This window comes from Phoxinus phoxinus (genome assembly GCF_949152265.1).
Source record: "Phoxinus phoxinus genome assembly, chromosome: 5".
In the NCBI taxonomy this organism is placed as follows: domain Eukaryota; kingdom Metazoa; phylum Chordata; class Actinopteri; order Cypriniformes; family Leuciscidae; genus Phoxinus; species Phoxinus phoxinus.
Genome location: NC_136880.1, coordinates 20,212,439 through 20,233,618, shown reverse-complemented (window position 1 = coordinate 20,233,618; position 21,180 = coordinate 20,212,439). Strand labels below are relative to the sequence as shown.

The following is a 21,180-nucleotide window of genomic DNA, read 5'->3' as shown; positions in this document are numbered from 1 at the left end:
TGTTGCAGTTCTTTTCTTTTTTGTCGTCTATCGTTTTGCGGTATCAGATCTCTAAATGTTCACTCAACGTGCATAAGCTGCACAATGACTCTCCCAGAGTGTCATGTTTTCTTTCCTCAGGTCCAAACTGCCTTTTATCTGCAGACCATAAAATGGCGCACTTTGTATTCTTGTCATCTTGTTTCCAAGAAAATGACTGTGGAATGTTTTTTTTTGTTACTTTCTTTGGTTAAACGAATCGATCATTAACTCTATGCATACATTAAAACAACAAACTCATACTTATTTAGTAACAGAAATCAAGGAGACTTTATGTGGCATTGCAGGCTTGATTGTATGATACATAATAAAAAAAATATTGAAGTTGTAAAAAAAAACTAATTATTGGAGTATGTTTTATAAGAACATTCAACGTGTTACTTGCCAATTTTTGTTAAATTATTTGTGAAATGTACTAGCATTTTCAGAGTGAAAATTGTTAAAAAGTAAATCCTACAACAAGGATTTTCAAGGATAAAACATTTTCAGTGTAGGCCTATAATAAAATATAAATCATTTAAATAAAATAAGACATGCACATTATAAAAGTCCAAATGTTTATCAGTGTTTACAGCTCCAATGAACTGAGCAGTGCATGTAATCTGTGCAACATTATCAGAAAAAAATAACGCTATCTGATTTTCTTATCGAGTGCCGTTTGTGGCCTGGTGGAGGTTTGTTCGGGTAGAATGAGTCTTAACTTCCTCTTTGGTGAGCCCTCGGCTGAAGACACATATTCTTGGATGACAGTTGCAGCAGAGCTCGTCGGGTCTGAACCATTGGACTGATCCACAGCGGATTCACTCACGGGGAGTTCAATATTTGGACCGGATAGCTGGGTGTCAGTGGCATCCAGAACGTGATGTGATGGAGCCGCAAGACTGCTGTGTTCATCTGGAAGAGTTAAACTGAGTGTTGATGCCATTTGAGCTTCAGATCTACTGCCGAAGACAGCTTCTAACGGAGTTTCCTCCTCAACAGGAATACAGCTTTGTTGCTCTTGTCCTCTTTCTTCAGTGACTTCCTCTGTATCCTTAGACATGGACGTTGAATCCTCGCTTCCTTTTTTAGCGCGTTTCATTTTGGAGTTGTCTTCCTCTTCCTCATTTCCTGATTCTTCAACGTTATCTTTAGATTTTTTGCTAGTTTTGTCTTTTCTCTGAAGAGCTTTTTTGTCCTTTTTGCTTCTTGGTTCCTTCTTCGCCATTTTGGACATCTTGTCTTCATTATTTTCTTCGACAACGGACTTTGGATGAACTCTGTTTTTTCGAAGGGGGTTTAAATTTAATTTAACTCTCAGTGTCCTCTTTGCTCGTCCTCTGGTTTTCTGGGTCTTTAATTGTCCTCGTGTGCTGCTCGTAGTCCTACCCAGCTTTCCGGGGCTTTTCTGTGCAGATGTTTTAGAGCTCTTCATCCTACTCTCTTTTTTGTGTCTGTCAGCCATTGTGGCGAGGACACGTTCCTCGGGCCCGGCTAGATCAAAAGTGACGCTCCGTTGAGAAGCTAACTTAAACCCCAGCTCACTAGCTTGACTCTCACCACGTCTCCCAGCGTTTGACTTGTCATAACCCAAGATGTCTCTGTATAGCATAGTGTCATACATTTGTGCTCCAGTGTTCTGTGAGGGATTTGTAAATGGAAAGTTCTGCTTGTTACTCCCAGCTTGTCTGTATTCATAAGTCTGGTGACAGTGCAGACAGCTGATGGTTTGGTAAATCGGCCGAGCGCCAACGCCCTCGGCCTGGTGTTTTAACAGTGAGTGATGTCCTTGAGTTACTTCATTGTGGATTTGGTCAGGGGGTCTGAATGTGCCTCTCTGGAGGGCTGAGAAATGATTACTGAGGGCCAGCTGGCGTATTCTGACAGCTGAGATGTCGTTTGAACCCCCACGACGTTGGGAAGAAGTTGGAACTCTTGACCTGCTCTCATTGTGTGCCCGTCCACTTGTGTCTGTGAATAAAACAGAGAAATATTTTTAAGACAGACATTTGAGAATGAGTGTAGTGATATAAAAACACGAAATAAACTAGATGCCACCACTGAATGGTTGCCAAGGTGTTGCTATGCAGTTACTATGGGGTTGTTTAATGACCCGATTCAAAAGATATTTGGCCGGTGTCACAAACAAGGCACAGACATAGTCCCAGAATAAAATGCATGTTTGAACTGCTTTAACTGAAAGCAACTTAAAATATATCAGTGCCATTGTCTCAAGATGCACATCATCTTTTTTTCTAAGACACATTCATAAAAGCTCCTTAAGTGCTGTAATTAAACTAAGGCCTAATCCTGGCTTAATCTAAACCTTGTCTGTGAAACCGGGCCTTGGTATAGATTTATATACCTATTTGGATTTATATTTAATAATCATTTATGTGATTAACAACGGTCTAAATTCAAAGTTAAAATAAAGCTGACATAAAATAAAATTTAATTATTAGATTAAAAAAATGTAGAATTGTTGAAACAAAGTAAGCTGAAGTACAAGTGCTAGAATTACTAAAACTGAAATAAAGACAAAAGTGACAAAAAAAACTGACAAAATAACAAAAGGACATAACAAAATGACCAAAACTTAAATTTTTTTATAAAATAAAGACTAATTGAGATATAATAGTATATAAATAATACTAACATAACACTGCTAAATACTGGAAATTACGAGATAAATCATCAATAATTATTCTATTGACAACCATAGTTTTATGGTTTATCTAAGAACATTCTTAATGGTAGGTTAGAATTTTACACAAATTTGTAATATTTTCAATTCACAGTGTAAGTGGGTTATTAAAACCATGAAACTATATGGCTGCATTTATATTTTAGGAAATATTAGCAAGGAGGTGATTATATGCGTGGGTCTGTTTCCAAAGTGTCTGCTAAGGCAAAGATTATTAAAAACATTTCAAAAGAAACGGTGTGCTTGCTACCTTTGCTCCTTTGTTGCAACACAGAATGTTGATCATTCCCTTTGTGTTGGCGTTGATTCGCCAGCTGTTCGCCCACATGACTGGCTCCATGCAGGACGATCTCTCTTTTGTGCTTTCCTACCGCAAGGGCTGTGGAGCTGCACTTGTGGCAGGTGAAATGATTCTCCAGAGCGTCTGATCCCAGATAAGGAGAGTCTTCCCTCTCGCAGGGCTGATGGGATTTGTAGTTGCTGTTGTAGAGCGCGTGGCTCATGGATAGAGTGTCCTTGCCTTCGCAGAAATTCCACTGGGTTGTTTCCGGGCTGGACGTGTGCCTTTCTTCAGCTCCACGCTCCTCCTGAGCAAGTTTAAATGTCTTACTGAGTTTGTGGTATGCAATGGCAATCATTCCCAGGGTGATCCCAACACCTCCTACAATTCAAAACAGAACCGATGAAGTGATTCCATCAAATAAATAAAAGGCAAAATCGTTTATAGTTTTAAACACTAAACAAAGTTATTGTACTCTTTTTATTCATGTTAATTCCCTTCTTTATATTTTTTTAATTTGTAAAACTGTTTCATTAATAAATTGGCATCTAATCAACTATTAAGTAAAACATTGCACATTTCTTACAACGTGAAAATGTATGAGTGGAAACATTTTAATTACTTTTTTTATTTATTTAAATAAATAAATAAAAATTATGTTTATGTTAACAGATACAACTTTTGATCTTAAAAAATGTATTAGTAAATGTTGAGATTTACATTAACTAAGATTAATAAATGCTGTAGAAGTATTGTTCATTCATTAGTTTATGTATGTAGTTCACTAACGTTAAGCAATTAAAACTGAGCAGTTGCACCACAACCTGAACTAAACTTATAATGTATTAAAATGATCAAATATTCAAGAGACTTATTAACCATGACACAAGGGTCTGTAATGGTCATCTCTATGATATATTTTCCTGTTTCCAACATTAATAATTAATCATCATATTTAGACTGATTTCTGAAGGATCATGTGACACTGAAGACTGGAGTAATGATGCTGAAAATTCAGCTTTGCATCACAGAAATAATTATATTTTAAAGTATATTAAAATAGAAAAACATTATTTTAAATTTTAAAGTTTTTTCTTTATTTTTTTTATCAAATAAATGTAGCTTTGATGAGCATTTAGAGACTTCTTTCAAAAACATCCCAATATTGTTTTTTTTATAAGAAACAATAAATGGCTATATGCCCAAATGTTTCCTTTTCAAAAATATGATTTTTGCTGTATTTGCTTTATTTTTAATACATTAAGAGACCTGAATCAAATTAAAATATGAAAATAGGCAGAATGTTTCAAGCTTTAGATAGGCTACTCACCGAAAAATGAAAACACAATGGCAATAGCAACATTTCTAATGTATTGCTGGGAAGTGTTATTACTTTTAGCCACAACAACCTCCACTGTGATATTCCTGTTTGGCGGGACACAGTTGGCGTCAGTGAGCTCCAGCACAGTCTGCACAGCTGGGTTATCTGTGTTCACACACACCATCCTCTGCCCATTGTACAACACTTTCTCAGGAGCCTGGATGTAGCTGTTGAGGAACGAGGCCAGCTCTCTCAACTCACACGTACAGCTCCAGCGATTCAACTCAAGGTTCAGCACTGAGAGCCACGACAGGTACGAGAAGGCATCCGGAGCGGTGCGCAGATGATTTCGGGACAGATCGAGGCTGTGGAGACGAGGCAGTCCTCGGAAGCTATCGCGGCCTACGTACACGACGAGGTTGTCGGACAAGTCCAAGGCTTCCAGGTTCCTCAGGTCCGCGTGGGCAAAGGTGGTGGAGTTCAAGACTGTGAAGAGGTTCCCCTCAAGCTGAAGTGTTTTTAAAGCACTGGAGTTTCGAAACCAGGAGCCGTCGATGTCTTTCAGATTGTTGTTCCCAAGCTGGAGAGTCTCCAATCTGTGAAGCCAGGAGAACGTGGAGCTGTCCAGGGTTTGACTGGAGATGCGGTTGTGGTCCAGCGACAGGGTCGAAAGGAAAGTGAGGTTCTGAAACGCATTCTGCTTGATGCTGGAGATGGCATTGTTGCTGAGTGCCAGGACACTCATGTTGGATAAATCAGAGAGAACCATGTTGTCCACAGAATCAATGAGTCCATCAGTGAGCATCAAAGCTTTAGTAGAGCCTGGTGCATCTGAACATGATGAAGAAAACAAAACTATATTCAAAAATGTATATTATCCAAACTCCATCCAAACCTGTTGAGCCTGACATATGAAATAGTAGTCAATATCTATCTGGTTAAAATGGAACAGTTTATTGAAACTTTAGACAACATATATATTTGGATAAAACATAAAAAATTAAGTTTTTATGTTGAGTATCATTTTTGATTCATTCTTTTATTGCTCATATAGTATAATATAAGAGAATATGGAGCTCAAGCTCAAAAGGAATTAAATTAAATATGCAATTTGGTGCAGTTGCTGATATTTATATGGACGAAAGTACAATTAAATTCTAAAAGCTTAATGTAAATCAATTAGATCTTTATAGCAGACTACTTATGCATAAAATGCATATAAATATAATTTTTCATTCGATATATCAGATTAATATCTCATAATTAAGATTGCATTTTTTTCCTAAAAAACGATGTATGGATAATCAAGTAAACCAAGTTGCTTCAGTCTACAAGTGTTTATTTCTGAAATATTACTAACAATATAAAATGCATTCTTATGTTTCTTACTTTATAAAGATTCCACAGCAAAAAGACCATGACCTGAAGGTTTTTATAATTATAAAAAAAGGCCATTTTCTTTCTACAAAATTATAAAATATCAATCAGATGACAGAAGGCATGTAGTAGATTGTGTACAACAGTTTAGAGTTATTGCGTATCAAATATGATACAGTATAGGCTTTAGGGTTAAACATTTATTTCCATCTGCCTTCGGTGTTCTTAAATGGATAATATACCCAAAACTATTTTTAATCTGTCGTCATTTACTCACCCTCATAAGTAATTCAAGAGACATTTTGAAAAACGCTATTGGTCCCCATTGACTTTCACTGTATGGACAAAAATACACTGGGGCATTCTTTTGGGACATACCCTCTTTTATGTTACACCGAAGAAAGCAAGCCAGGTTTGGAATGACGAGGGAGAGTAAATGATGACAGAATATTCATTTTTGGGTGAACTAGTACTCAAGTTCTTTACCCGCATAATAATTTACTTACCAATGATTCTTGAGAGTTTATGACAGATGATGACATCTTCAGTACACACCAAACAGGAAGCGGGGCAGAGTGACGACGGCTGAGCTTGAGTGATTGTCAGCATCAGTAGAAGGCAGAGACCTGAGAGGAACCATTAGCATAGAGTTCAGTCTGACAGATTTTTCCTGACCTTATGTTAATGGAGAATACATGAAGAATCATGCACATACTTCTCATGATTTGCCATTGAAGTCAGATTGATGCCAGTATTGGACTTCCAAAATGGGTTATGTGGTCCATGGCCTTCGGTCAGCTTGGTTCAGGCCACGACGTTCATCCAAAAAGCAATAGCCTGTCAACAAAAGCACAAACAGAACCAGTCAAGATCTACATTCAGTCTCAATAGTACTCGGTCATAACTACTCCTGTGTTTTTCTTCTGTTTTGGATGCTGTGCTCCTCTGACCTCTGTTGCCTGGAGACGCTGACAGTCAGACAGATGAGGAAGGTGTAGTTATAAAACATGCATGATCTTCCACTTGTTTGCTTCTGTGCAGGTGATTCTGCTCTATATATAGGGTGTGAGAACACTACAAACACCTGCCACATATTCTTTGTAACTGTACAATAAAATGTCTCCTCATCCTCAAGGAAATGTCTTGCTTCACATAATATTTCGCAAAATACAGCCCTATAGAACTGTTGTTCGGTGGCAAAAAGGAGTAATTTTTTTTTTTTAATTCATGTATAAAATCAAAAAGCATTAAAAAGTTTAGAGTTGGTAAGATTTTTGTTTAATGTTTTTTAAAGAAGTCTCTTTTGCTCAACAAGGCTGGATTTATTTGATCAAAAATACAAGAATAACTAATATTTTGAAATATTATTATAAATATTATTGTAAAATGTAATTTATTTCTGTGATGGCAAAGCTGAATTTTCAGCATCATTACTCAGGTCTTCAGAGTCACATGATTCTTCAAAAATCATTCTAATATTGTGATTTGAAAATTGTGTTGCTTAATATTTTTGTGGAAACTGTAATACATTTCTTCGGGATTCTTTGATGAATAGAAAGCTGGATAAACAGCATTTATTTAAAAATATACATTTTTGTACCATTATAAATGTCTTTTTACTGACCCCAAACGTTTAAAAAAGGTAGTGTGGTAGTGTATACAGTACCAATTCCTAATATCATATACTGTATTATGTTCATAAAATTTACACAAATATTGCTATCAGATATATCTACATCAAATACTAACCTGGGTTACATTCAGGCATTCAAGCCAAGTTCTTGAGCATTTTTATTGATAAATTGACCACATGCTCAGTTTAGGCTATATATAAACACTATGTGCTTACCACACTTGAGAAGGCAAAATGTCAAACACTCATATCCATATCCTGAGTCCAAACAAGTTGATTTGCAAACTTCTCTTCAGTATTAGTTCATCCGTGGTTCCACTGTCCTAGTCACGCCGTGTCTCAGAGATCTGCAGTGTGTATGGTTACGTGTAAACGGAGCATGCGTTGAACCAGCGTGTCACCTGATCTCAGAAATGTGGTACAGTGTCTAACACTGATGCCCGATAGCCAAGAACACACACAGGTTCACCTTACAGTTTCATCTGTCATACACAGAGGGCGACTTACAGCCAATCAGCAGTCAAATGGTTACTGTGTTGGTTTTTATCAAAATCATTTAAAGAAATTGTAGTCTGCCTCAACCCAGATTCCACTCCAAAATATATTTTAGAACGAGCTCATCCCCAAAATGGCTGAATTATCATAAAGATGAAGGGAGTCGAGTTATATTGTTTCTTCACCATTTGGGTTTATCACATCGAGAGCAAATGGTCATCAATTGTAGAATGGGAATGGTTGTGGGACACAGAGAGCCATCAGAGAAAGAGGTGTCTCAACTTCATTAACATACAGACCATTGCTATTACAACAAGAGCAACTTCATTTACATAAAGAGTGGCAAACTGTAACAGGATAAAAGGTTTAAGATTTTGGATGTTCTGGGTAGTTCTTTGTGTACTTTGCCACTGCTATGCTGTAATAAACTTCATTTTTGAGATCTTCGACATCCACATAATTTTTTTTCTTACATTCATTAAAATCAGTAATGTGTAAAATTTTAGGCATGTTACTGTCTATTTGTGTAATATACCATTCATGTAATTTATAGTAAGATTAATTATCCATTTGTTCAATTTAATTTCCACAAAACATTTGCTGAACTAATGTTTTCTTTTCATTTGTGATGGTCTCTATAATTTCTTTAATACATGAAAATGTCATATAGCTGAATGCAACAAGAAAGTACAAATTTTGTAGTTAATGCTAAGACAGTTCAGGATTTCCACTTCCCGACTAATTTCACATGATCAAAATCATCTTTCCGCTGGCTCCAGAACTGCCGATGATGTCTTCGTGAGCCTGGGCCACTTTATCAAGTGAATATTGTGGACCAATGACGGGCTTCAACCAGCCTGCCTCCATTCCTGCAAAAAGAGCCGCGGCACACTCGGATGTTTCCCTCTGTGAAAAACACAGATAAAGACAACAGTCTGGATCTTACCATGAAAAAGATTAGTCAAAGGTGAGGAGTAAATTCATAATAAGTACAAACACCAGAAAGCAAGAAACTGGGCAGGAAGCCCAAGTGTACCTTAGTTGCATTGTACAAAGCCACACCAATGATGCTGGTCTCTTTCATCATGGTGTCTCTGGGGTTGATCTCAATAGGGCCTCTAGAGCCAACAATCTTAAAAAAAAGAAAAATATAATAATTGGACAGTATGTACAAAAACACTTGTGAAACAAACACAAGGTACTTACCATAACTCTGCCACCAAAGCCAAGCAACTGAAGATCATTACTGAGGTTGACGTTGGACAACATCTCAATGATCACGTTCACACCTTGTCCACTGGTAGCATCCTGAACACAGGAGACCTGTATTATAAAAACTTGCCACATCCGTATTTATGTTCTATTCTGTGAAGGCTATTATATAAAAAGCATATTCCAGACATGAAGACAATTCATGATAAAATTAGATTAGACTGTGCATTATGTGACTTAAAACTACCATTCAAATGTATAAGGTCTGCAAGTTTTTTTATATGCTTAATATATACTTTATTAAGACTTCATTCATATTTCAATATTTTACTTTAGACATTCTACTTTGCAACTGCATGTCAACTAACTCACATTAGAGTATTTGTATGCTGTCAGCTTAATATCTGCTAACTCTATATTTTGATGCTCTCCAAAAGACATTCTACTGACTATAAATAACTTTGCAACAACATGTCAACTTATCCAACTAACCCAAACCTAACAGTTTACTAATACTCTGAGAGTTAGCTGACATGTAATTGACAAGTTATTTTTAGTTAGTAGAATGTCTAAAGGGAACCATTGAAATAAAGTGTAACCTAGATAAATTTACTAAGAAATGTATCAAAAATTTCTATTTCAAATAAATGCCATTTTTTTTACTTCATATTCATCAAAGAATCCTGAAAAAAATGTATCACTGTTTCCACAATTTAAGCAACACTTAACGTTTTCAACATTGATAATAGGCTAATAAGAAATGTTTCTTGAGCAGCAAATCATAATATTAGAATGATTTCTGAAGGATCATGTGACACTGAAGACTGGCAGAAGTAATTTGGCTTTGCATCACAGGAATAAATATTTCACAATATTACTGTTTTTACTGTATCTTTTTTTCTCAAACAAATGCAGCCTTGGTCAAAAGAAAAGACTTAAAAAAAAATATATATATATATTTAAAGGTCCCATATTGTCCAAACTGAAATGTCCTGGCATTTTTCATGATAACAGAGGTCTAGGGGCTATGAAACTACCATATAAGTTTTAAAGCAGTCGATCCACAGACAAATGCACACCGCCTGCACAACGTAGCTGTGCCTTTTCACAAGCTGCTGTGACTTCCGTATAAATGTGATGTCAGAACTACTCAGTCACCGCCTTCAGTCACCACCCCCACCAATAGAGACAGAGCGTATTTAGGCCACGCCCACATCGGGGGGGAAAACAATCCAAACGTCTCCATTGACTTTGCATTGCGAGAGGCTGCCTCCTTGTAATTTCTTGCTTCTAACCAAGGGGGTAATCCATCTGCCGGAAACCGAAGCTTTCCCGGGGGCCGCCATTGGCTATCAAGCCATCACCTGCTTTTAGCATTCCAATGACTCCCATTCATTTTGGCATCACTTTGACAGCAAATAACGATTGCGTCATAACCACTCGACTCTCTGTCGCACAGACCAGAAATTACCGTATAGAAGGGAGGAGAAGCTCGCAATCAATCGGGGGGACGTGGAGACATAAAGTAATAGAGAAGCCCATAGAGAGTGATAAAGTTGCTCCTGCTGCTAGCTCATGGACAGCTAAAACGCTCTCCGTCTCTGCGAGATTCGGAAGGGAATGATTCAGATTTCTCTCGGCACAGCTACTAGAAGACTGACAGCTGTCAGACAGGTTGCTCACGTCACATCTACGTCGTCAAGCTGAGTTTGAGCCTGCGCAGTTCGCCCAGCCATCAGGAAGTGAGTGCTTCTATTTGACTTCACTTTTCTCCGTTGAAACCTATGGGGTTGCGGTGTCCAGTTTATATACTGTTTATGCTTCTAACTAAAGACAGAAAATGCCTAAAAGCTGCTGTGTGACACAGGATAGCTTATCTTACAGAAATATAATATATAAAACTGACATTTGGATATTTGACTCACCAGTGACCAAATGTTTAACTTACTGCACAACTGTATTTTTAGTGAGTGTCAGGATCCCACAATTTACCCATTTGTTCCAGCATGTATCCACTTTTAAGTCCTTAAACGCTCGTTTTTTGGGGTCGACAGCTTATAAAAACTTATTTCTGGGTTTCTTAGTTTGCTGTACACCTTGTCACACAGCAGCTTTTAGGCATTTTTCTGTCTTTTGTTAGAAGCAAGAAATGACAAGGAGGCAGCCTCTTGCAATGCAAAGTCAATGGAGACGGTTGGATTGGTTTCCCCCCGGGGAACGCGTTGCGCTGTCTCTATGGTGGGTCACTCAGAAAACAACAGGCCAATCAGAAGAGAGGCTCATGAATATTACGTAGACAGGCCAAAATCGACCTGTTCTAGGCAGAGCTCCTGAGAGAGGAGCCGTAAAATATATATTGAGATGTTTTTTGGTACTTATACTGCAAATATATATTCTTAAGCACATCAAAACCTAAAATAAAACTTCAGAAAGGTGTACAATGGGACCTTTAAAAAGCCTTACCAACCCCAAACAGAGTTCTGTATATATTGTGTAAAATTTAAATAAGAGAGAACTAAACCTTAATTTTTTCCAGGTAGTCTTTTTCTCTGTGGTTGAATGCTAGATGAGCTCCATTGCTGAGCACCAGCTTCATCCCCTCGGATGTCCCAGCTGTTCCCAGAACTGTAAGGCCAAACGCTCGTGCCATCTGACACGCTGCAATGCCTACCTACAAATACAAGCTCAACTCATTCAAGACATCAGGAGAATACTGTACTTTACAAGTCTAATCTTTGAAATGTTAAGGGAAATTTTTAACTTCATACTCCTCCACTGGCTCCATGGATAAGAACCGTCTCTCCTGCTTTGGCATGAGCCCTGTTTAGAGCAAAATAACATTTGTATGCCTTTTTATGTTTACATAGCTCCAGAAAACATCTCCCAACACAGTCTTTTACAGTCATTGATATCAACATCTTACTTGTGAACTAGCGCCCGGTACGCAGTGAAATATGGGACTCCGAGAGCTGCACCCTGTTTGTAGTCTAGGGAATCGGGCAGCTTGTGAACCGTGTCCTCTGAGGCCACAGTATATTCAGCGTATCCTCCCGTCACAGTTCCTGTGGCGAAGACTCTGTCACCTGCCTGTGAAAACAGAAAATATTGCCATCAATGCAAGCAAACAAGTTAACATGTGGTGAGTGTAAAAGATGGGTAACAAGTTGACCCGTAGGAGATGAACACCCTCCCCGACAGCTTCCACCACACCAGAGACATCTGATCCGGGAATATAGGGCAAGCTGGGTTTCCGAGCATAGGATCCAGAGCGGATGTACGTGTCCACTGGGTTTACGCCACACGCATGGACTCGGATCAGAACCTACAATTGCAGAAAGCGTTTACGCAGCTCTTTGGAAAAGACAACAAGAATTGCTACGGATTAATTAAGTAAATAAATGTATATAAATATTACTTGTGGGGGAAAAAAGTGAAACTGGGGTTTCTGGGTCATTCCCTAATCCCTATACACGATGAACAACATAACTCTTGACTTTTCAGTCATGAAACACAAATATTCGAGCAACAACATAAAATACATTATTCAATAGCCTAACATAATGCAAAGTAATTAGACTTAATCAAAGTCTTTTGGAGACACACAATGGCTTAATTTGATGAACAGATTTAATCTAGGCTTTTATTATAAACATAAACATATTGAGCAGTGGACATAGACTAATGGGTTTGGATACTTTGGTGGTACAGTTGTTTAATTTTTTCCTGGGTTAAGCGTCAGTGCAAGGTCTAAAAAGTGTGCAAGAAGCAAAATAAGTAATTTATAACATAAATCAATTAAAAAATAAAGTTTGTCTCTTTATGGCATGTCATCTGTAGTGTCAATATTGAAAGCTATAGTATTTAGACCATGCAAATTGTTGTGGAATAATTCCTTCAAGGTTCAGAGGAAGAAGCTGAACTGATCTCCCCATCACACTGAAAAAGTTAATAATTACCGCATTTTCATGTGGTTGTTTTACATTTGCGTCATTGCTAATCCACGATTAAATGTTTGTGCGAAAAAAGTTAAACAAAAATGATTAAATACTAGCATGCATTGATTTTAGCCAGACCAGGTGTGTGTTTTTGAGATGCTGTTGACAGAACATTTTATAAAATAGAATAAATTTAACAACAAATCAAGTTGAGATTAGTAGTAATAATGACAAGATGTTAAATAATTCCAATCAGCTTAATTCCCATTCCAATCAATTCAAAACTAAAACATTCTGTAAATCAGAAGAAAGTCAAGATTGTTTTGAGATGACCCACCTGTTTCTGGCGAGGACTTGGCACAGGCAGGTCAGTGCAGAGTTTTAAAACTGAAGGGGCTCCAAACTCTGACACCCGGACAGCCCTCATTAATTTAGATGTGGCCATAGTGGCCTCTGCAAAACAAATGGATTGACAAAGCAGACTGAACTTTGGCTGGATACTGCACTGTTGAAAAATAGCAAACAATGAACTAAAACATTTAGTTCATCTGAATAGAAATGATCATATATTCCATATAGCACACATATATCTGCACAGCGTCGCGACTCGCGAAACTAAAGAAAACGGACACATTATTACCCTGTTCACCTTACACGCAGGCTGCAGCAGCTTACTCGGCTTCCGTATGAAATGAGTTTAGTCACATCCCGGCCACCGTATCCGTGCGTGCACTCGCACTCAAAACACAAACATGACACATGCAGTATAGCAAATCTACAACAAAACTAGATTAGGCTACTCATTTAAAATCTGATTATATTGCTTAATTATATTATTCCAAAGGTCGGTAGAAGATAAGACGAATAAATCACTAGTCTTGAAACATGGAGGGCGATACATTTCAGCAATGGAAGAATCAGTGTCTTAATAAGTGTGATTTCAGTAAGAAGGGCAGTGTGGATGAGGACATTTCTCATATCGTCTCCTTTATTAACAGTCATGATCGGTACTTCACGACAAGCTCTTGCTCAGGAAGAATCATCCTTTTTGACGGGGTGAGCCTCGGAAACGTTTATTGACTGTTGTCTACTCGGCAAACCAATGATTTTCTAACTTTTTTCTTGCTTTCCAGTTTCCAGTACAAACATTTACTTGAGAAGCAAAATTATTTAAAGGGATAGTTCACCTATAAATAAAAATTCTGTTATCATTTACTCACCCTCAAGTTGTTCCAAACCTGTATGAGTTTCTTTCCTCTGCTGAACACAACTAGCCTGGGAAAACCCAGACCACTTCCGGCAAATTTGAGAGGGTCTGGGTTTTCCCAGGCTAGAACACAACATAATATATTCTGAAGTATATGGGTATCCAAACAGTTGATGAGCCCTATTGACATCCATAGTACTTTCTTATTATTATTATTTTAAGCAAACACACTTATTTGTCTGATGTATTATTTGTAACCCATATGGTTTTTATAAGACTATTGGTTACAGTTTTGAACATGCCCACTCAGTTTTCACAGTTTAGAGTAAATTTAAAGTCATCAAGCCTATGAAATAGAACAAACATGTGAGGCTTTGTAATGGCTACATTTATATTTGTCTACAAAACTTTTAAGCATATAAATCTAAATCTTTTAAGGTTATATGATAACTAGTATTGTATATATCATGTGTATTGGTCACTGTGTGGTATGCTTTTAAGGTGTCGGATTGCCCTGATGTGCAAAAGCGAAACTGTTCCTGGTTATTTGTCACTCATCTGAAGTGCCAAAGAGAAGATGTGGTGAGAAATACAGCATTATACACATTTGACAAATGTACAGGAATAAATGACCTCGATAATTAAGCTTTGCGTGTTTCTGAAACAGGCCACAGGTCTTGAGAAGTCTGTTGGAGATGCCACTTTCAAGTTTGAGCCTTTTGTCCTTCACGTTCAGTGTAAACAGCTTGGCGACGCGCAACTACTGGTGAATTAACTAGAATGAGACATCAGGATGTTTAGAGGAGAACAAAATAATAACTCTCTTTTCGTGCTTTGTTCCTTCCTCAGCACACTGTTGCAATAAACTCTGGCCTTAGGAATTCTGGTATAACTGTGGGAAAGAAAGGCAAGATCATCATGGTAAGATGCAAAATGTGTTTTGTGTTCAGCCTTAAAGATACTTCTGAAATGTCCCTGAAATGTGTGTGTTGTATAGGCGGTACGCAGCACACATTGTCTTGAGGTTCCTCTCAGCCACAAGGGGAACGTCCTCACCACTGACCAGTACCTCGATTTCCTCGTCGGAGTTGCAAACCAGAAGATGGAAGAAAATCTTAAAAGAATAGAGAGGTATATTTTAAGCAGAGTTTCCTTCTGTGTTTGCACACAAGTTTTCTTATTTAAATTGATGCTATTTAATGCAATTTAGGTGTTTGAAATAGTTGAATTATAAAATGAATGTCTTAAAGGACACCTTGGTCTGTACCAGTGTTAATTTAGTATAATTGAGATGCTATTATATTTTTATTAATTATACTTTAAGATTTTTAATTAGTTACATTTATTTAAATGAGAATCTTTTTTTTATTTGATTAAATATTAGATTTAAACTTTTTAAACGTGGTTTTTATTTCATTTATTTTCACATTTAAATGAAACAACTGAATCATAACATATATCCTTCCCCTGCGGGTCAAAATGACCCGAAGCCCTAAAATAGCTTGAATGCAACTCTACACCCTTGTTTCATTTAGTATGGAGGAATCATGAATATGCTAATTAGCCCCACCTCCACTCACTCACAACCAGCTCACAGATTCACTCGGTCAACTTACTGAGGTAAACGCTGCACAATGGTATCGCTCTTTACAACGTCGGACACATAACGGTAATTCATACGATTAGCCGCTTGACTAAGTTATCAAACAGCTAATGTGTTGCTAATGTTACACAAACAATGTTTCCATTCGCCATCTCAGTCTGCCTTCTAACAATCATCAGAAACGCTTTGAACAACTCAGAACGTCAGTGAAGAAAGGCATATAGTTCATCATAACAACGTAATATACATCATACACCCGCTATATTGCTAAAAATACCCGATTTTTCATATCAACAAATAAATAAAGCGGGATAACCTGGCTTCTCTCGAGACTCCCCTGCTAGTTTGCAGTTAATGATATGCTAAAGTCCGCCGGACCGTTGACCTGATTGGTTACAAGGTAGTTTGTGACGTCAGAAACACCAGTGATTTCAAACCACGATTTTGAGACTGCCTTTGGCTCACTGCAGTTTTAAAGAGAAAATACTCAGCAATGGTGCTGCTGACTGATGAATTTGCACATGGTTTGTATTAAAGGGGTCATGAATTGGCTTTTTACATTTTTTTATATTGTTGTCTGAGGTCAACTTATGAAGTTCGCTTGGTTTTTTATATTCAAAAACATCAAAATGAATAAGTAACAGGCTATTTTCTACCCTGGTTTTGAGCCTAGCTCCAGAAACGCTCTTTTTTTGGGGGGCGTGCCGCATTGAAGACTTTGAAGTAAACACCCACTGCTATGATTAGATAACAGTTTTGCATATTATAATGAGTTTCATGTAATGCGTGAATCGGTGGGCGGGGCTAAACAGGCGGTGTTGAAGTAGGCGTTGATCTTCTTCTGCGAAGGCCGTGTTTGATACCCTTTGACGTCATAGATCCCCACTTTGAAAAACCTGTCGTTCGCTGTGCCTGGTGTCAATAAAAGCTTTTATGGGACTAACCAAGAAGTTTTCAGTTCCGAAACTTACAGGATATTCTTATAGTGTGATGACCTCTTATATGTCAAAAGCTCAAGGAGAATTAGATTTCTCAGGTCATCACCCCTTTAAAGCATATTAAAAACACCACATAGCCATATAAACAACATTAAAAAACTTGATTTTCACCACAGTGGGTCTTTAAGTATTTTAATATGATAATAATGCTATATTTATATGTATTTTAAATAGATTCTATGAGTGCTTACAAGGCGCCCTACAACCTCAAGAACAGAGATGTAGTTTAAAGGAGGAGGCCGACAAGAAACCCCTCTACAGACGGAGGAGGAAAAGGACGCAGGACGATTCTGTGACAGACCCTTGCCAAAGCGTCGAAAAACAGAATGAAAACAGTGAAGAGGAAATGGACTGCGATCGACTGTTTTTATCTTAGGAAATCTTTCTTTTCATCATCTTGAACAGTGCACATGTATTCAATAAACACCTCTTTAGTGTAAAGTACCGGCTCATTGGACATACCTCACATTAACGTTTCATGTGAACGTTAGACGTAAACAATTGTTCTTTTTCTTAATGACAAATATAAATGAAACAGTCTCATACCCACTTCCTTTAGGAACCTTTTTGATAAGGGGCGTCTGCTTCCTGATTAACATTAGCGAATCTGTTTTAGTTTAACATGCCGTTACTTCAGAGCTTTTGTGCTCAATGCGCTGAACTCTTTTGCACGTGCAGAAGGAAGATGTTGTCCCTCACAGCTATGTATAAATCGAGCGTGTTATTCATCTCCAACAAGCAATCTGTCAGTCGTCGTGGTGAAAACGCCGTGTGGTTTGGAGCACATTTCCTCTGGATTAGAAGGCATTGCTGACGGGGCCTAGCTCTGCAACGCCTCATTTGGGAGACTTGGCTCATTAACAGTCCGCTCTCCGCCATGTGCATCTGCTTCATTCTGCTTCATTCTGTCGTTAAGGACTTTCATGGTTTTAATGAAGACAAGAACTATAGTGTTGAAATAATTCACTTGTATTTATCAGTAAAGTATCTTCTAGCTCTAATAAAAGTTTTTTTATTATCAAAAACATTGCTTTTCATACATTGTTAAAATATACATTTGACCACATAAAGGTTATTTAGCTGCATTTACACACGTGAAAACATCATCTCATGACCCATACCTGTATCAGTCAGTCAGTTTACATAGATTTTAAAAGATGAGTTTCTGAAGAAACTAATAATGAATGGGTCTGGAAGGGGTTCTGTGATCAGCATGAACGTGGTGTACAGCAGTACACCAGTAGATGGAGTAAATGCACTTTTTAAGACATCAGTAACAGCTGTTCTTCAATGGTTCAGTTATCTCCACTAAATATAATGCCGGGTCCAGTTGTTGACCCTAAAGAGAACTATCGACTTGCTTTGAAATAACTTTTGGTATTCAGATATTAGTTACAGATTTTAAATGAATATTTTGTTCAAGTCTATTTATTAATATTACATAATTCATTACATTAAAACCTCCAAATAGGTGCATTAAAGATGATTTATTCGGTTGATCACAAAAACTATATTGTTATAATATATAGGTCTACATTCCTGTTCAAATTTTTTTTTTTGTTGCTTTTATTCAGCAAGGATGCATTGAATTGATCAAAAGTGAAGACTTTTACATTGCTACATGTTCAAATAACTGCAGCATGTTCTTATTGCTTATTCATCAAAGAATCCACAAAAATATAAAGCAACACAGTTGTTTTCAACATTGAGACATGTTTCCTGATCATCAAATCATCATATCAGAATGATCTCTGAAGGATCATGTGACACTGAAGACTGGAGTAATGATGCTGAAAATTTAGCGTTGTATCACAGGAATACATTATATTTTAAAATATATTCAAATAGAAAACAGTTATTACACATTGTTACATTATTTCCTAATATTTCGGTATTCTTCATCAAACAAATGCAGCTTTGTCGAGCATAAGAGACTTCTTCCAATTAAAAAATAATAATAATTACTGACCCCAAACTTTTGACCGGTAACTTTAATACAATAATACATTATGAAATGATTGAATTGTGAGTCACTAAATCAAAACAACATTCATTGATATTCAGTCTGAAGCCACTAAGGATCCAGTGTACCTGTGGTCAGTTTCAAACACGTCTACTCATTGTTATACACTCCCATTGTTTCCTGCAACAACAAAAAAAAGTGACATTGAGAGATCCAGGTTAACCACAAATGCACCTTTCACCAACCAAAAGGACTTCTAATGATAATCTTAAAATAACATCAATTAGCCAGCTGAAAGACTAGGGAATGATTAGAAATCTCTCATAATTATTCCTAGACATTAAGAGTGAGGTGGGAGGAGGGGCGCGTGATTGGCAGGTTGAGCTGAAGGGGCATTAGAGTGAGTGAGAGGGAGTGCTGGGAAGGGCACAAGGACCGCCGCAATCAGAGCAGAATTGGGAGCTTTTGTGCCTGTGTGATTGTCAAGTGGGCCATTTCTGTCTCTGATTAGGACCCTCTCTCTGATTCGGCGGCTGTGTGTCCTCAGGACTCCCTGCGCAATCACACTGCCTCTTACTGTCACTCCAGGCCTGCTGATTTCTCAGAGAGAGCGAGAAAAAAAAAAGCAGAATAAAAGAGACACACGTGCCAACTCAACCCCTGTGTCCTTCACAACTAAACACTGACTCAGTTTTAGGCTACTATAGGAACGGTCACTTTGTATTTTAATGAGTATTTAAATGAAGCTTTACAAATCAATTTATACATGGCCACATAAATGTGTCTACGCAAAACAAATAAAAATCCGATCTTCAATTCCCACGCTTTATGCAAATTAAGATATGTGCTGCATTTTATTTATCATCAGCTGATGGACCCTTTTCACAGACTGTGATGACGCGGTCTAAAACGGTCAGCATCATAAAAAACGTTTTTATATATATGTATATATATATATTTTTTAAATGTGTGTACATTTATAACACTATACTTTATATTATATTCCATTTTGCATCAAACTGCGCTGCTGTGAGGGTGTTTCTAATACAGCGGCTTTGGGAATGACGGTAAAGTTGATATCTTTCACTCTTCTGACCCTTTTTTTACAGTCTATGCTTTTGACTGCCGTTTTCAGGCTCTCTATTTTTTCCCTCTTTTTGAAAGTTGTGAAAACACTATTGTGGAGTTTTTCTTTTGCTATTTGAGCCAATTGGAACACAAAAAATATATATATTTCATGTATCCTCTCATTCATCGCTTATAGAAGTTTACCCAACTATGATGATGTCAGCTTCTGATAAACTCGGGAATGTGAAAAGGGTCAAATTGAAGGTCAAAGACTGCAACAGGAGTATGATCATTTAGTCTCTGAACACAAAATCGGTAACCAAACAGTTGATGAACCCTATTGACTTCCATAGTATTTTTTTTCCTACTATAGAAGTCAATGGGGTTCATCAACTGTTTGGTTACCGACATTCTTCAAAATATCTTCTGTGTTCAGCAGAAAAAAAGAAACTCATACAGGTTTGAAACAACTTGAGGGTGACTAAATGATTTCCATTTTTAAGTGAACTAACCCTTTAACGGTAGTAAAGTAGGCTAATAGAAATACTACTCTTACAAATCATCTAAATCAAATCAAGTCTAATTTTGATTTGGAAGCATTTCTACACTTTATCACATTGTTTACCGAGACACATCTTTTGTTTATCTCATAACAAAGGAACGTCACTTTAAATCCAATTGATATGCAAAATGACATTTTAAAGGAGCCTCAATATCTGAATGGATATTCAGTCAAAATGTAAGTAATTTTAATATTCAGTTATCATAAATCAAGCTCTGTAAAAATTCTAATCTACTACATGAGCATTTAAAAGATATGCAATGATTATACATTTATATACATATTTAACAGAATTTTTATTTTTCATATAATGTGATGTACTGTAGTGTTAAAACGTATTTAATATAAATACATTGAATATAAATGCTTTGATATTGTGCTATAATCTAAATCCAAATGTCAGACCTACATGTCTCTACCAGCCCTTAATATACTTATTTTAAAATATTATTAAAACAGTAAGTTGCAAGCATTATATCATCTGATCTACCATGTGGTATTATTTGAGCAGATCGGATCTGTATTTTGTAGGAGCCTTATTCTACCTCCCGGTCTTATCTCTTATTTTTCTAAGCCAGGCGGTGTTGAGAGTAGTCTGATCTTTAGGTAATTTGACAAGGCCTCCATGTTTTGTTTTATCAGCTCTTAACTGCCGTCCCTTATTCTCTGATCCCTATCATTATGTAGACGTGTGGGCCAGACTCCCAGAAGAAGAACTGAAATTACCAATGTGTTTCTCTTGATGAATTGATCATGACATTCTGCAGAACAAATTTCCTTTTGCCTTTTTTATTGTTGCCATTT

At 37.2% G+C, this 21,180-nt stretch overlaps 3 protein-coding genes across 6 annotated transcripts; 1 reads left to right on the top strand and 2 right to left on the bottom strand.

Moving 5' to 3' along the window:
* Positions 1–40: 40 nt before the first annotated feature.
* Positions 41–7,706, bottom strand: lrrc53 (leucine rich repeat containing 53). Its single transcript, XM_079611681.1, has 6 exons — positions 7,550–7,706; positions 6,416–6,537; positions 6,207–6,326; positions 4,333–5,154; positions 2,973–3,383; positions 41–1,989 (listed from the first exon to the last, which is right to left on the bottom strand). Exons 2-6 carry the CDS (start codon positions 6,420–6,422, stop codon positions 671–673), a joined length of 2,679 nt encoding a protein of 892 aa, XP_079467807.1. The 5' UTR covers positions 6,423–6,537; positions 7,550–7,706; the 3' UTR covers positions 41–670.
* On the bottom strand, positions 7,684–14,257 carry cryz (crystallin, zeta (quinone reductase)). 4 transcript variants are annotated; one of them, XM_079611692.1, is made up of 9 exons: positions 14,196–14,257; positions 13,313–13,428; positions 12,210–12,362; positions 11,964–12,127; positions 11,809–11,860; positions 11,562–11,711; positions 9,035–9,136; positions 8,865–8,960; positions 7,684–8,734 (listed from the first exon to the last, which is right to left on the bottom strand). In XM_079611692.1, the coding sequence occupies exons 2-9, from the start codon at positions 13,418–13,420 to the stop codon at positions 8,573–8,575; spliced, it is 987 nt and encodes a 328-aa protein (XP_079467818.1). In that variant the 5' UTR covers positions 13,421–13,428; positions 14,196–14,257; the 3' UTR covers positions 7,684–8,572. The 4 variants fall into 4 exon arrangements, with proteins under 4 accessions (XP_079467818.1, XP_079467817.1, XP_079467816.1 ...); XM_079611691.1 differs by lacking the exon at positions 14,196–14,257 and adding an exon at positions 13,616–13,750; XM_079611690.1 differs by lacking the exon at positions 14,196–14,257 and adding an exon at positions 13,625–13,750.
* tyw3 (tRNA-yW synthesizing protein 3 homolog) lies at positions 13,861–17,900 on the top strand (the record flags this gene model as incomplete). The annotated part of the gene is made up of 6 exons (XM_079611693.1): positions 13,861–14,031; positions 14,684–14,764; positions 14,850–14,948; positions 15,032–15,103; positions 15,180–15,313; positions 16,958–17,900. The coding sequence occupies 6 exons, from the start codon at positions 13,861–13,863 to the stop codon at positions 17,157–17,159; spliced, it is 759 nt and encodes a 252-aa protein (XP_079467819.1). The 3' UTR covers positions 17,160–17,900.
* Positions 17,901–21,180: the final 3,280 nt, after the last annotated feature.

Excerpts from the sequence above, each read along its gene's own strand:
- lrrc53 (XM_079611681.1), bottom strand. Across the intron at positions 5,155-6,206 it reads TAAACTCTCAAGAATCATTG|ATGCACCAGGCTCTACTAAA; the intron begins GTAAGTAAATTA and ends CATCATGTTCAG. Across the intron at positions 3,384-4,332 it reads CATTGTGTTTTCATTTTTCG|GAGGTGTTGGGATCACCCTG; the intron begins GTGAGTAGCCTA and ends TTTGAATTGTAG.
- cryz (XM_079611692.1), bottom strand. The coding sequence starts at position 13,420 with ATGGCCACATCTAAATTAATGAGGGCTGTCCGGGTGTCAGAGTTTGGA. Across the intron at positions 12,128-12,209 it reads AGGGTGTTCATCTCCTACGG|GCAGGTGACAGAGTCTTCGC; the intron begins GTCAACTTGTTA and ends CTGTTTTCACAG. Across the intron at positions 8,961-9,034 it reads GCTTTGGTGGCAGAGTTATG|ATTGTTGGCTCTAGAGGCCC; the intron begins GTAAGTACCTTG and ends CTTTTTTTTAAG.